The sequence below is a fragment of the Callithrix jacchus genome, chromosome X, assembly GCF_049354715.1.
Source record: "Callithrix jacchus isolate 240 chromosome X, calJac240_pri, whole genome shotgun sequence".
In the NCBI taxonomy this organism is placed as follows: Eukaryota; Metazoa; Chordata; class Mammalia; order Primates; family Cebidae; genus Callithrix; species Callithrix jacchus.
In genome coordinates this window covers 133,497,186-133,513,865 of record NC_133524.1, presented here as the reverse complement: position 1 = coordinate 133,513,865, position 16,680 = coordinate 133,497,186, and the positions used below count along the sequence as shown (strand labels likewise).

The window sequence follows — 16,680 nt, the reverse complement described above, 5'->3', positions numbered from 1 at the left end:
TCAGTCTATTTTGTTGAATGAATTAGAATATATGAAAGAAAATATACCAGAATGTTAACTGGGTTGTCTCTAAGAGCTTAAATGAAGGTTTTACTTGCCACTAGAAGATACTAGGAAATGGAGTGTGACATGACCCTAGGACTGGTGGGGCAAGAAAAATTGTGAACCCCCATATTGGTTGTTTTGCCCATATGATTTTAATTATGTTATTAAAGTCTGTCAATTTAATGATTAATAATAAATAATCAGTATTATTTCTCTTGTTAAATTTCTCGCACTTCAGCCTACTTTGTTCTTTGAATTGTTCATGGTAGTACCTTTTGCCTTTAATAAAAGACTAGCTTTAACTCTGCTTAAAAATTCACTGTATCCTCAGATTTGTTCCCTAACGGTCTTGTCACAAGCATAAACAAAAATCTCTTGTGATGTTTGATATCACAGTGATTCTGAAATTATACTGACATTTAGTCTCCATGTCTTAAGGTAGCTGGCCTCAATTTTCTCCTCCATAAAAGAGGAATACTGAATATTTGTTAACTAACTGAGAACTTCCTGAGGATAAAATGATTTACGGCACACGAAAGCATTTTAAACAGTACCGTGGGGCTTGGCGTGGGCTCATACCTGTAATCCCAGCAGTTTGGAAGGCTGAGGCAGGAGGATTGCTCCAGACCAGGAGTTTGAGACCACCCTGAGCAACATAGAGAGATCCGGTCTCTACAAGAAATAAATAACCAAGCAATACTGTGTAAATGGCAAGACCCCTTCAGTTACGGGTAACTGAAAAATTGTGTTTGTATGAATTGTGCAGTATTCCCAGTTGTCATGCAATTATTAAAGTAGTTTGCTAGATTAAAAGAAAGTGCATTCAAATTTTGTGTTCCTTGCTTGCAATGGTAGCCTGAGTAAATAGGACCTTTTTTCTTCCTAGTAATTTGATTAAAGGATCTAAAGCTACATTTATTTGCCTTAGACTACTATCTTGACGATTATAATACATTGAATTTTTTTTCTTTTCAAAGGTGTTACAGAACATCCTGGACACTGAAAAAGAATATGCTAAAGAACTTCAGTCTCTTCTTGTTACTTACTTAAGACCCCTGCAGTCCAATAACAAGTAAGATGTTTATTCTAAACCCCTCACTAAGTAAAGCAACATAATGTCAGCATATGGAATCATTATTCTTATGTGACTGAATAATTGATTTTGCCGTTTAGAAGAATTTCCACAGATCACAGGTTGCCAAGAACATGATCAGGGCAACAGAAATTATGCAAGATGTTGCTTTTGGAAAGCTTGGCTTTCTTTCTCTTCTGGCTGTGAAAGGAATAAACAGATCTGTGTTTCTGCCTGTTACAATTTTTGTCTTGTACATTAAAAAAAGTGATATGCCTGGTTTTAACTTACAGGAAAATAACTCCCTAGTGCTTTTATTCAGAAAGCACATAAACCGCAAATTCTCATGCTCACTGTGACCTTTGTTTGCCAGAGCAGAACTTCTTTCCCATGCTCTGAGAATGGAAAGAATATGGCATTTTGTTGAATGCTCATAAGAGCTATTCAAGCAATTATTTCACCCAGGCAAATATAAATGATAATAGATGTTAAAATGTTTTTAAAGACAAAATGTTCGAATCTTACTCTGGTCTTAGAAATCTGAAGTGATTGTGTAAAGCCTGAATTGAAAGCTTTAGTTTTCATGAAAGAAAAGTAGTGACCATTTTTTTATGCCTGTAAGCACAGCGTATTTAACAAATAGTGGCAAACTGCATTTATTTGTTCTCATTTTAATTAATTAATTTTCACAGGAGATCATGATCAAATAGAAAATTTAGCAGTCAGTCCATATAATGGATAACGAAACATCTCTTTTTACCTTGGGAAGAGTTTACTATTACTAAACAGTTGCCTAAGCTATCAACTTCAAACTTAAATAAGTTAATATAGTTGAGAAATTTGGCCAGATGCCATGGCTCAAAAGCCTGTAATCCCAGCACTTTGGGAGGCTGAGGCGGGTGGATCACTAGAGGTCAGGAGTCCAAGACCAGCCTGGCCAACATGGTGAAACCTCGTTTCTACTGAAACTACAAAAGAAAATTAGCCAGGTGTGGTGGTGCAAGCCTGTAATCCTAGCTACTTGGGAGGATAAGGCAAGAGAATCGCTTGAGCCTGGGAGGCGGAGGTTGCAGTGAGCCAGGATCACACCACTGCACTCCAGCTTGGGAGATTCAGCGAGACTCCATGTGAAAACAAACAAACAAACAAATAAAAAATCCAAACAAACAAAAGAAAAAGAAAAAAAAATTGTGAGAAAATATCTTCCCTTTTCCAATTTATGCTTGTTTAGTTATAAAGTCTTTTTTCTTGCTAAATTTCCCACTTGGTTATTTTCCTTGCACTAGAGAAATCCACTTCAGTACAAAAAGATTTTCTGTTCCTTTGTTATAACAGTTTAAAAATGATCGACAACAAAGTGTTTTTTGGGGCAGGTGCTGTGGCTGGCTGGGCACTTTGACTCACTCCTGTAATCCCAGCACTTTGGGAGGCCAAGGTGGATAGATCACTTGAGGCCAGGAGTTCGAGATCAACCTGGGCAGCATGGCTAAACCCTGTCTGTACTAAAAACACAAAATTAGCTGGGTGTGGTGGTACACACCTGTAGTCCCAGCTACTCAGGAGTCTGAGGCAGGAGAATTGCTTGAACTTGGTAGGTGGAGGCTGCAGTGCACCAAGATTGCTACTGCACTCCAGCCTGGGGGATAGAGTAAGACTCCATCTCAAACAAAACAAAACAAAAAACAAAGTATTTTTTGTTTCTATCATGTGAAATATGAAGTGTTCTGTGAATCATAGTTCTTAGAGCTGAAGTAAATCAGTAAATCATTGGGTCTAGTGTCCTGGGAGAAATGACTATCTCTATTGAATAGAGAAGAAGCTGAAGTCCAGACAGGTTTACTGCCTTGCCCATCACACAGCCAGTAAGTGACCAGGCTGGAGCCACTCTGCCTCCTGCTGGCAAGTGAAACATACTGTTTGTTTCATGGAGGTGATAGGCAGAGAAGATGGAAACTGAAGTGGTGACTCTGGGAGGGGAAATGGTAACATTTTAAATGAAGGAGGGACTGATTAGCAATCAAGAAACAATAAGAAGATTTAGTGAGTCATTTTCCTTTAGGTAGATACCCAGTGGTGAGATTGCTGGATGGAATGGTAGATCTACCTTTAGCTTTGAGAAATCTCTGTAGTGTTTCTATTAGAGGCTGTACTAATTTACATTCCCACCAGCAGTGTGTAAGTGTTCCCTTTTCACCACATCCCTGCCAACATCTATTATTTTTGACTTTTTAATAATGGCTATTCTGGCTGGGCAGAGGTGGTATCTCATGGTTTTAATTTGCATTGATGATTAGAGATACCGAGCATTTCTTCATATATTGGTTGGCCATTTTTAAGTCTTCTTTTGAGAAGTGTGTTCATGTCATTTGTCTACTTTTTGATGGGATTATTTGCTTTTTTTTCTTACTGGTGTGTTTAAGTTCCTTGGAAAAGACTCAGGGCTGAAGAGGTGAGAGACCTGAGTCAGACCTGTACTGTTCCTAAATGAATTCAGAATGCAATGGTAGTAAGTTTCCATTACTTTTGACTGCCTTGTCAGCCCCAAAGTGATTTCAGCAAACCAGCCTGACTATTAGCTGATCATGAAAGGGCCAGATAAGCCCCCAGTCAGGTTCAGGTAAGGCCCCAACTTAAGTTCTTACTTCTCTGAGAGAGCAACAACCAGGGAAGTTGGGGGCCAAAAGTTTCACTTTAGAATAGGGGGTTTTCCAGCTTGTGATTCAGGATGTCACTACAGCAGAGGAACTGGCAGCTTTTTATTCTCTCAGAGTTACTGGTAATGCTTATTTGGGTCTTCTTCCCTTTCTTTTGCAGTCAGCAAAAAAAAAATATTCTCTTGGGAATACTCCCTGGTATTTCTCTCACACACACACACACACACACACACACACACACAAAGATCTTGGCTCACTGCAACCTCTGCTTCCCGGGTTCAAGCGATTCTCCTGCCTCAGCCTCCTGAGCAGCTGGGACTACAGGCACGTGCCACCATGCCCAGCTAATTTTGTATTTTTAGTAGAGATGGAGTTTCACCATGTTGGCCAGGCTAGTCTTGAATTCCTGACGTCAAATGATCCGCCCACCTTGGCCTCCCAAAGTGCTGGGATTACAGGCATGAGGCACTACACTCAGCCTGATATTACTATATTCTTAAGGAGAAAGAACATGTGGCAGACACTGGTTTGTTTTTTACGGTTTGTTTTTCTTTTTTGAGACAGAGTCTTATTCTGTCACCCAGCCTGGAGTGCAGTGGTGTGATCTCAGCTCACTGCAACCTCCACCTCCCGGGTTCAAGCAATTCTCCTGCCTCAGCCTCCCAAGTAGCTGGGATTACAGGCATGTGCCACCACACTCGGCTAATTTTTTTGTATTTTTAATACAGACGAGGTTTCACCACGTTGGCCAGGCTGGTTTTGAACTCCTGACTTCAAGTGATTTGCCCACCTCGGCCTCCCAAAGTGCTGGAATTACAGGCCTGACCCACCACCCCTGTCCCGACATTGGCTTTTGAAACAAATCTTCAGAAATATTTTCTCCCAAAAAGTGGTTAAGAGCATGGACTTTGGAACTAGAATGTTTTGGTTCAGTTTCTGTTTTTGCCGTTTCCTGGCTTTGTAGCTTTGAATGATTTGCTTAACCTCTCTACGCCTAGGTTTCTCCGCCTGTCAAATGGAAACAGCACTGGCATGATACCTACCTTATAGAGTTATAATAAGGTTAAAATGAGGTTTTAATTGTAAAACGCTTGTGTAAGTGTTCAGCACTCTATCAGAGTTGGCTCTTGTTTTTATTATCACTTACTGTTTGGTAGGGGAGGAATGGATAAGAACATTCTTCATACAGAGGCCCTGGATAAAGTGGTTCACTTTGCCTTTATTCGACTCCAGTCCATTCCAAAGACAAACAATACTATTTTTTTCCCTCCTACTTCATCTCATAAAGATTTTCTTTAATTGATGTATGAGCATTTTAGTTTAGGAGAAAGTTGATTTTGCTATTTTTTCTTGTGCATTATATCAGCATATATAAGATCTTTCAATTACTTTTCCAGTTCATCCTGCAGAAGGTACTCAAGAGTTTTTTTTTTTAACACTTATTCACAGCTGTGATTATTTTTATCTGTTTATATACTTCAGTATTAAACACTTGTTTTAAGTTACTCATTGTTTTATAAAATACCTAAATGTCCCTTATGACAACTCCTTTTCTTTAGGATCATTATTCTTATTATATAAAAGAAAATCAAGGGAAGAAGCTTCAGAAGTTGCCTAAGACAATAGAGTTGTTATAAATTAAAAAGCAAAAGTTAAAATACAGGGATTACTTCCCTTGTATTTACCATATATTAGCAAGCTATCAGCCAACTAGACTGGAATAGATAACTACATATACTATATATTTTTTTCAGTCTGAGCACTGTGGAGGTTATGTCTTTACTGGGAAACTTCGAGGAAGTATGCACATTTCAACAGACACTCTGCCAAGCCTTGGAAGAATGTTCAAAGTAAGCTCCGCATATTTCTGATAGGATAGCCAGCAACACTGCTGTTTGTGTTTGTTTCGCTTTTACCTGTTGCCTTAGATAAGGACACTTCATAGTTATATATTTGTTACAGCTTTGATACATTGTCCGAGAACAAAGTAGCAATACACAGACAATGTACTAGGTGGCAGTATTCCCAGTGTCAAACCACCAGTTGTATATTACAATTCTATATCTAGTAAATTGCTTTTGACTTCATTTAAAAAATACATCAGTTTGCTGTTTCTGGTCAGTATGAGAGACACATAAGGTCTTTTAAAAAAATTTAAGTTCTGGGATACATGTGCTGCACATGCAGATTTGATACATAGGTATAACGTGTCATGGTGATTTGCTGAACCTCTCAATCTGTCTTCCAGGTTTTAAGCTCCACATGCATTAGGTATTTGTCCTAATTCTCTTTCCCCATTCCCCCCACCCCCTGACAGGTGCCTGTGTGTGATGTTCCCTTCCCTGGAGACATACAAGGTCTTAATTGACCATGAATGACACCTCTGGCACTAATTACATATTTTCTTTTGTACATTGCAAATTACTTGGGAAAATCATTCAGATGATTCATTCATTTTCACAGATTTGTTCTCTTTGAATTGCTCCTGATACTATGTCTATTATATTGAGTTGAAGCACATAGAAATTGGGAGAAGGAAAAATACATCTTTATGTGAACCAACACATTTTTGAAGGCTAGCTAGATTGTCCAGATGTTCAACTTCATACTACAGGGTGAACTATAATGATCATCAGGCAATATGTTTCTATGGAAAGACTAATTTTTCAAGCAGCACGTCTTGACGAAGTTGGCAGCATTTCCCTATGGGGAAATGTAGGTGATTACCTGTTATTTGAGCTTAATGGGACACAGGTGGTTCCAGGGAGAAAGATGGAGAGGGTCCATGCTAAAGGGACTTGAGGGGCCAAGAGGGATCTAAATTATTGATATGAAAAGATGTTCACTAAGGGAGAAGGGCAGATTACAAACTGGATTCATAATCCTTATGTTTCCCATTTTATAGAGAAACATGTAGAAAAAGCCCAAGAAATATGCCAACATTGATAGAGTCAATATTTCCAAATGGTGGGAGTCTGAGAAATTCTTTTTTCTTACTATGCTTTTCTGATTTTTCTACAAATGAAGACAGATGGCTTATAATTTAAAACATTAATTTAAAAACTTTTGAGGGCACCCTGCCTAGCAAACACCAGGCCACCAAGATTACATAATGTTCTTTTGTGGTATGTCATTTTTGGATTTGATTAGCTTTGTCTGTACTCAAACTTTAGACAAATTAACCAAACGTATTTTAATGTACCCAGCTAAATCTGAAAATAATCATATTAAAAACAAACGAACGACCCTACCTAATAATTCCAAGTAAGTATCTGACCATATGTATTAGAGATATGTTTGGTGGCTAGAGTTTAAAGCAGTGGGCAAAAATTTGAATTTCATGGGTAAAATGGTTATAATATAGTTTTTTTTGCAACCTTGGCAAAATATTCAGAAGACTTTCACGTTGCCAGATTTAATTGGAATCATCTTCCTTTGCCTCTTGTTTCCTGTTTTACATTCTGTGTTTTGCCCATTTTGTTTACAGGTTTCCAGAAAACCAGCACAAAGTAGGAGGTTGTCTACTGAGTCTCATGCCTCATTTTAAATCTATGTATCTGGCTTACTGTGCAAACCATCCTTCAGCTGTGAATGTGCTCACTCAGCACAGGTAAATAGTTAACATTCCCCCAACCAGGCAGTTTTGCAGTGTGATCCTTTCTTAGGACTTCCTCATTTGGAAATCCAAGGTCTTCAGTTGGATTCTTGATTATCTCTGTTCACGATGCCAGGAATTGATTCATTGTTCCACGGATTGATTGTGCATTAATCCAACAAATAATTTCTTGAGCACGTACTATATACAACGCCCTGTACCAGTTGATGGGGATACAGGAATGAACGAGGAGGAGGCGGTCCCACCCCTCATGGAGCATAGAATCTTGAGGGGAATGCAAATATTAAATTAAACGTTGTAGACATGTCATATTATGAAGGAGTAAATTGAAAAGGTGCTATGAGACAAGATTAACATGATATCACCTTAGTGGGATGTGAAGAAAGGGTCAGGGAGGGCTTTCCGGAAGCAAAATTCTATTTAAAGCCAATTGTTTAGCTTTCTCCTGCCCCAATGAATGTTTTATCTTAGTTGCTGATAAATAGCTAAATTGCATAGGTTTATCTCTTTCTGCCTTCTCTTGTCTGGGTAGAGAAAGTTTCTGGCAATGATGTAGCTACAAAGCAGGTGTGAGCTGTGTGATGGATACTTTAAGCAAAGGGCTCTGATGACAATTGTACATGAATATAAGTTCTTTCTGATTCATGATGAACAATAGAATAGTGTCTTCTTTAAGAATATGAGTTCTTGCAAGGGACCTGGATAAGTGTCACACCTCTCCTACTCACCTTTAGCTTCTGATTACCCACCCCTGACACATTCACTGACACATTCATCTGGGCCAGGAAACTGTAGGATGGATAGGCTTGAAGACAGAATTTTACTTTAGGAGTCATATGCTAGAAATCCATGTGGGACAAAAGCAAGTCCAACATCGAGACTCTTGACTTAACTTGAAGGCTAAGATGCAGAATGGACCTGGATTCTGGAAGCTGTTCAGGACTGAAAAGAATATTCTCTTAATCTGGCCTATATTTCAACTCCCAGAGCTAGGCTAGAACATTAGTTGACACCAACCCCCAGAAATGACAGACATTTTGGTTCTCGTCCTGGTTTATTAAGGTGTTTTATTGGCTTTACAAAGATGTTATATAAGGACATTTTAAAGGTTGAACATAGTCAGTCCTGCTTGAAGGTCAATTTTATTCCTCTGACCAAAGCTTTGAACTCTTATGGAGTAGCAAATATGGAAATCGGAGTTTAAAGAAAGAGAGGTCATGAACCTGGAATTTTTAGGCAAATGGCTCAACTGCCTATAGCTAACATTAGCTAATAATAGCACTGACAATGTGCCAGGCACATGATGTAAAAACCTATGAGGGAGTTATTATTGCCATCTCTGCTTTACAGATAAGACATTGGAAGCCTTAGGTTAAGTAATGTGCCCAAGAACTCATAGCTCTTAAGTGGTTGAGCCAGAATCCGGGTCTGTCAGACTTCTAAAAAATGTTTTTATTAAGGCATGCATTTTATCCACGGAAACAATAATGTAAATGCAAATTTAAAGGATCACAATAAAATGAGCACCTGTGTACCTACCACTCAGCTTAAGTAATAGAAAGTTACCATTTTTTTTTGCTTTTCTTTCTTTTTTTTTTTTTTTTTGTTTAGACAGAGTCTTGCTCTATTGCCCAGGCTGGAGTACAATGGCACTATCTCGGCTCACTGCAATCTCTGCCTCCCAAGTTTAAGTGATTCTCCTGCTTCCACCTCCAGAATACCTGGTATTACAGGCATACACCACCACAGACCAGCTAATTTTTGTAGTGATGGGGTTTCACCATGTTGGCCAGGCTGGTCTCAAACTCCTGACCTCAAATGATCCCCCCATCTTGGCTTTGCTTGATGGAGCAAGACTCCGTCTCAGACAAAAACAAACAACAATAACAAAACGAAACAAAGTCACTGCACCAATTTATTTTCCCACTATCAGTTTATGAGCGTTTCACTTTCTCCACACCCTCACCAAACATTTGTTATTTTCAGTCTTTTTGATTATAGACATATTAGTGGATATGAAGTGGTTTCTCATGGTGAGATTGATATACATTTTCCTCAGGAATAATGATATTGAGCATCTGATATGGTTTGGCTCTGTGTCCCTACCCAAATCTCATCTTGAATTGTCAACCCCACATGCTGAGGGAGGGACCAGGTAGGTGGTGATTGGATCATGGGGGTGGTTCCCCCATGCTGTTCTCATGAGATCTGATGGTTTTATAAGGGCTCTTCCCCCTTCTCTTTTGCTCTTTTTCCTGCCACCTTGTGAAGGAAGTACTTGCCTTTCCTTTGCCTTCCACCATGATTGTAAGTTTCCTGAGGCCTCCCCAGCCATGCAGAACTATGAGTCAATTAAACATCCTTTGTTTATAAATTATCCAGTCTCAGGTAGTATCTTTATAGTAGTGTGAAAATGGACTAATACAGCATCTTTCATTACATTCTGGAAGTTTGTATGTCTTCATTAAAAGAAATGTCTATCCAGATCCTTAGCCTGTTTTTATATTGGGTTATTTTTCTTTTCATTGAGACATAATTTATATAACATAAAATTCACCATGTTAAAGTATGCAGTTCAGTGGATTTTAATATATTCACAAGGTTTTGTAGCCATCACCACTGTCTAGCTCAAGAACATTTTTATTACTCCCTTTTAAAAAACTCATCCCCAGTAACAGTCACTCCTTATTCCTCTAACGACTAATGAGGTTGGTCATCTTTTCATCTTGCTTATTGGCTATTTGAATGTCTTCTTTGGGATTATGTCTATTTAAATCCTTTGCTTATTTAAAAAAATCAGTTACTTGTCTTTTCATTGTTGAGTTGCAACAGTTCTTTATATATTCTGGATATTAGATTCTTATCAGATACATGCTTACCTTAGAAATACTGTGTATTTGGATCCAAACCACTACAATGAAGTGAATATTGCAATGAAGTTAGTCAAATGAAGTTTTTGGTTTCCAAGTGAATATAAAAGTTTTATTTACACTCCACTGTAGTCTATTAAGAGTGCAATAGCATTATGTCTAAAAAAGCAATGTACATTCCTTAATTAAAGAATACTTTATTGGCCAGGCATGGTGGCTCACGCCTGTAATTCCAGCACTTTGGGAGGCGGAGGTGGGTGGATCACTTGAGGTCAGGAGTTCAAGACCAGCCTGGCCAACATGGCAAATCCTGTCTCTACTAAAAATACAAAAATTTGCCAGGTATTTTTTTTTACATGCCTGTAATCCCAGCTACTTAGGAGGCTAAGACAGGAGAATCGCTTGAACTTGGGAGGTGGAGGTTGCAGTGAGCTGAGATTCTGCCACTTCACTCCAGCCTGGGCGACAGAGTGAGACTCCATCTCAAAAAAAATATTTTATTGATAAAAAAATGCTAATGATCATGTGAGCCTTCAGGAAGTTATAATTTTTTTGTTAGTGGAGAGTTTTGTCTCAGCGTTGATATTTCCTAAATTATCAGAGTGGTGTTTGCTGAAGGTTGGAGGGGTTAGGGAAAATTCTTAAAATATGACATCAGTGAAGTTTGCCACATCGATGGACTCGTCCTTTCATGAAAGAGTTCTCTGTAGCATGGGATTCTGTTTGATAGCATTTTACCCACAGTAGAACTTCTTTCAAAATTGCAGTCAGTCTTTTCAAACCCTGTCATTGCTTTATCATCTAAGTTTATGAAATATTAAATGCTTAGTTGTCATTTCATTAGTGTTCACAGCATCTTCACAACAAATAGATTCTATCTCAAGAAACCACTTTCTTTGCTCGTCCATAAGAAGCACCACCTCATCAAGTTTGATCATGAGATTGTAGCAATTTAGTCATATCTTCAGGCTCCCCTTCTAATTTTAGTTCTCTTGCTGTTTCTACCACATTTGCAGTTACTTCCTCCACTGAAGTGTTGAACCCCTCAAAGTTGTTCATGAGGGTTGGAATCAACTTCTTCCAAACTCCTGTTAATGTTGAAATTTCGACCTCCTCCACAAATGTTCTTAATGGCATCTAGAATGGTGATTTCTTTACAGAAGGTTTTCAATTTACTTTGCCCAGATCCATCAGAGGAATCACTATGGCAGTTGAATATATATAGCCTTCTGAAATATAGTTCTTAAATAACGAGACTTGAAAGTCAAAATTACCCTTTGATCCACGTACTGCAGAATGAATTATTAGCAGGCATGGAAACAACATTAATCTCCTTGTACATCTCTATCAGAGCTCTAGGCTAACCATGTGCATTGTCAATGATAAATAATATTTTGAAAGGAATCTTTTTCTTTTTTCTGAGCAGCAGCTCTCAACAGTGGGCTTGAAATAGTAAACCATGCTGTAAACATACGCTGTTATGTAGGTTTTGTTGTTTCATTTATAGAACATAGGCAGGATAGATTTAGCATGATTTATTTTTAAGGGCCCTAGGATTTTCAGAATGGTCAATGAGCACTGGCTTCAACTTAATGTCACCAGCTGCTTTAGCTCCTAACAAGAAAGTCAGCCTGTATTTTGAAGCGGTGAAGCCAGGCATTGACTTCTCCTCTCTAGCTATGAAAGTCCTAGATGGCATCTTCTTTTAATAGAAGGTTGTTTCACCTACATTGAAAACCTGTTGTTTAGTGTAGCCACATTCAACAATGATCTTAGTTAGATCTCCTTGATAATGTGCTGCAGCTTCTCCATCGGCACCTACTGCTTCACCTTGCACTTTTATGTTATGGCGATGGCTTCCTTTCTGATGGGTTCCCTCATGAACCAACTTCTGCTAGCTTCAAACTTTTCTTCTGCACCTTCTCACATCTCCTAGCCTTCATAGAATTGATGAGAGTTAGGGTCTTGCTCTGTATTAGGCTTTGGCTTAAGGGAATGTTGTGGTTGGTTTGATCTTCTATGCAGACCATGCAAACTTTCTACATATAACAATATGACTGCTTGGCTATCTTATCATTTATGTGTTTACGGGAGTATCACTTTTAATTTCCTTCAATAACTTTTCCTTTGCATTTACAACTTGACTGGTGCAAGAGGCCCAGGTTTCAGCGTATCTCAGCTTTTGACATGCCTGCCTTACTAAGCTGAATCATTTCTGGCTTTTGATTTCAAGCGAAAGACGTGTGACTCTTCCTTTCACTTGAACACTTAGAGGCCACTGTAGGATTATTAATTGGCCTGATTTCAATTTTGTTGAATCTGAGGGAATAGGGAGGCCCAAGAAGAGAGAGAGGGGGAGGGAATGGCTGGTGGGTGGAGCAGTCAGAACACACACATTTATTGATTAAGTTCACTGTCTTATATGTGCATGGTTCATAGTGCCCCCAGTTACAATAGTGACTTCAAGGATCACTGATCACAGATCTCCATAAGAGATATAATAATAATGAAAAGTTTGGAGTATTGTAAGAATCACCAAAATGTGACACATAGACACAAAGTGAGTACACGCTTTTGGAAAAATGGCGCCGATAGACTTGCTTGACACATGGTTGCCACAAACCTTCAATTTGTTAAAAAATGCAGTATCTGTGAATTTCAATAAAGCACACTGCAATAAAATGAGGTGGGCCTATATATGATTTGCGAAATTTTTTTCTTGCATTTTTTGGATTGTCTTTTCAGTTTCTTGATGCTATCCTCTGAAGCACAAATATTTTAATTTTGTTGATATCCAATATGTTGTTTTGTCATTGTTTCTTGCACTTTTGGTGTTAAATCTAAGAAATTATTGGCTAATCTAGGTCATGTAGATTTATGTCTATTTATTTTTTTAGAGTTTTATAATCTTAGCTTTTATATTTAGGTCTTTAATTAATTTTGAGTTAATTTGTGCATACAGTTCCACTTTATTCTTTTGCATGTGGATATCTAGTTGTCCCAGCACCATTTGTTGATTTCTATTCTTATAAACTGAAGTTGTGCTTTCTGGCCCATAACATGGTCTATCTTGGTGAATGCTCCATGGGAGCATGAAAAGAAAGTGTATTTTGCTGTTGTTGAATGAAATATTCTACAAATGTTAATTAGAATCACTTGATTGATGGTTCTATTCAGTTCATCTGTTTACTTACTAATTTTCTGCTGCTGGATCTGTCAATTCCTGATAGAGGGATGTTAAAGTCTAACCACAATAGTGGATTTATCTCTTTTCAGTTCTATCAATTTTTGTGTCATGTATTTTGATACTCTGTTGTTAGGTGCATTCACATTAAGGATTATTATGTTTTGTTGGAGAATTCACCCTTTTATTATTGTATATTTTTCCCGCTTTATCCCTGATAATTTTCCCTGATTTGAGGTCTGCTTTGTGTGAAATTAATATAGCTAGTCCAGCTTGCTTTCCATTATTGTTAATAGGATTTATCCTTCTTCATCTCTTTACTTTTGTCATAGATTAAAAGGTAAGTTGTAGACAAAATATAATTGAGTCTTATTTCTTAATCCATTCTGACAGTCTCATTCTTTTAATTGGCGTATTTAGAAAATTCATGTTAGATGATTATTTATATATTTGGATTAGTATCTATCATGTTTGTAACTTTCCTATTCATTGTAATTGTTCTTTGTTTCTTTTTTACATATCTTTTTCTGCCTTTTGTTTTTAGTAAACATTTTGTATTATTTCATTTTCACTTTTCTCTTAGTATATTATACTCCCTTTTAAAAAATTTAGCAGTATCCCTAGAGTTTGTGTTATCTATTTATAGCTAAATCTAACAACAATTTCACATAACACTATACCATTCCATAGGTAACTTATAACAGAATATTCTCAATTCCTCCCTTTTACCCCTTATAACATTATTGTAATTCATTTTACTTTTCCATAAAGTAAAATCACCCATTTACTATCAATAAAGTAAAATCACTCAATACAAAGTAAAATTACCCCTTATAATGGGTATTATAATGGGTATTATAAGGGGTAATTTTACTTTGTATTGAGTGATTTTACTTTGAACAGTTATTTGTTAAATCAATTAAGAATAAGAAAAATGAAATATTTTATTTTACCTGTATTTATTATTTTTCTGATACTTTTTCCTGTGTACATTCAAGTTTTGTTTGTTTGTTGCTTTTTAACTTATATCACTTTCCTTCTTGCTGAAGAACTTTATGGAAAAGTGAAATGAATAATAATAGATGTTATAATTATTTAATTTTATGTCCATTAATAAAACTGAGAGAAGAAAGCAGAGAAAAAATACATTTATATTGTTTGTTATATTAACTTTCTTATTTACCATTTCTGTTTCTCTTCATTTTTTCCTGTGAATTTGTGTTACTGTCTGGTATTATATTCTTTTTCCAATAGACCGTTGCTCCCACCCATCTCCTTCATGCTGCAGTTTTCAAATATATTAACTTTATGTGTGTATAGGTTCAACAATAAAATTATAAAATTTTGCTTTGTCCAGTTGCTTTTATGTTGGTTAGGAGAAGAAACATGTATTTATGCTGTCTTTCATAATTGCACATTTACCTTTATTGGTGCTCTTTGTTTTCATATGTGATTTTAAGTTTAAGTCTGGGTTTACTTGCTTTCAGCCTGAAGGCCTTCAATGAGTGCTTATTGTAAGGTGGATTTTTTAGAAATACACTCAGTTCTTGTCTTGGAATGTTTTCATTCTACCTTCCATTTTGAAAGATACTTTGGATGAATATAGAATTCTTGGTTGGCAGTTCTGTTTCTTTTATTTATTTAGTTATTTATTTTTTGAGACAGAGTCTTGCTCTGTTGCTGGGCTGGAGTGCAGTGGTGTGATCTCGGCTCACTGCAACCTTCGCCTCCCAGGTTCAACTGATTCTCCTGCCTCAGCTTCCCGAGTAGTTGGGACTACAGGCGTGTGCCACCACACCCAGCAAATTTTTGTATTTTTAGTAGAGGCAGGGTTTCACCACATTGGCCGGGATGGTCTTGATCTCTTGACCTCGTGATCCACCCACCTTGGCCTCCCAAAGTGCTGAGATTACAGGCGTAAGCCAGTGCACCAGGCTTTCAGTTCTGTTTCTTTCAGTACTTTGACTATGTCATCCCACTGCCTTCTGGCCTCCAAGATTCTGACGAGAAATCAGCTGTTAATATTATCTAGGTTCCCTAGCCCATGATGAGTTGTTTTCCTCTTCCTGCTTTCGGTTTTCTCCTTGACTTTCAGCATTTTTATTATAATTCATTCAGGTGTGGACCTCTTTGCATTTATCCTACTTGAAATTCATTGAGCTTCTTGGATATGCGAGTTGATGTTCTTAAACTTGCGATTTTTTGGTCATTATTTCTTTGAACATTTTTTCTGCTCCATTTTCTCTTTCCTCTTTTTTAGTACTTCCATTGTGTATATGTTGTTTTGCTTAAAGATTTCTCATATTTTGCTAAGGTTCTATTCATTTTTCTTTATTCCTTTTCCTCTCTTTTTTACATTGCATAATCTCTATTAATGTATTTTAAATTTACAGATTCTTCTGCCAGTACAAATCAGCTGTTGAACCCCTCTGATGAAATTTAAAATTTCAATTATTTTATTTTTAAACTCTAGAATTTCCATTTGGTTCTTCTTCTTTTGTTTACAATTTTGATATCTTTATTGATCTTCTCTATTTGGTGAGACATTGTCATCATACTTCCTTTACTTCTTTAAGCGTGGTTTCTTTTTGTTCTTTGCACATATTTATACTGGCTGCCTTGAGGACTTTATTAAGTCTGACATTTTGTCTCTCTTACTGACAATTTCTGTTGTTATATGTTTGAGTTACACATTCCTGTTTGCTTTGCATGGCATATCGTTTTTTGTTGTTGAGAATAAGACATTTTAGGTAATTTTAGATTTCACAACTGTGATAATGATTTCATTCCCCACTCTCTGGGACATGTGTTTGTTGTTTGCTTACGTGCTTGTTTAGTAACTTGATTGGACTATTTTAGTGAAGTCTATTTTGCCCTGGTGTCACTCTTCAGAGGGCACAACCTTGGTCAGGCATCCGGTCACTGTGGAATGACAGTGGTCTTAGAAGAGTTCTCTTTGATTGTCTCACTCCCTGATCTCTCTTTGAAGCCCCATTTTGTATCACAACTGTTAGGCTCTACTAATTTCTAGCTAATTGGCTCTAATGTTTTTGACAGTTTCCTGGGAGCATAAATTGCTCCACCATCTTGAGAACAGAGGTTTGTTCTCATCCTTCTCAGCACTTCCTCGCTGTCTCTTTCCCTGGTTCTCTCTAGTGATCTAGCTGGCCTATGGTTTAGCTTTTTTTGCTTAAGTGACAGGAGCTACCTGCCTCCTTTTATTTGCTTACTACCAAAAT

The 16,680-nt window shown here is 37.4% G+C and overlaps 1 protein-coding gene across 15 annotated transcripts in view; it reads left to right on the top strand.

Moving 5' to 3' along the window:
* ARHGEF6 (Rac/Cdc42 guanine nucleotide exchange factor 6) overlaps positions 1–16,680 on the top strand; it is a 112,206-nt gene that overhangs the window by 64,730 nt on the left and 30,796 nt on the right. For all 15 annotated transcript variants that reach the window (XM_035289452.3, XM_017968492.4, XM_008989969.5 and 12 more), the window contains 3 exons: positions 1,023–1,117; positions 5,526–5,621; positions 7,259–7,381. In XM_035289452.3, the coding sequence (XP_035145343.1) occupies positions 1,023–1,117; positions 5,526–5,621; positions 7,259–7,381 (314 nt within the window). The remainder of the gene's footprint in view (positions 1–1,022; positions 1,118–5,525; positions 5,622–7,258; positions 7,382–16,680) is intronic.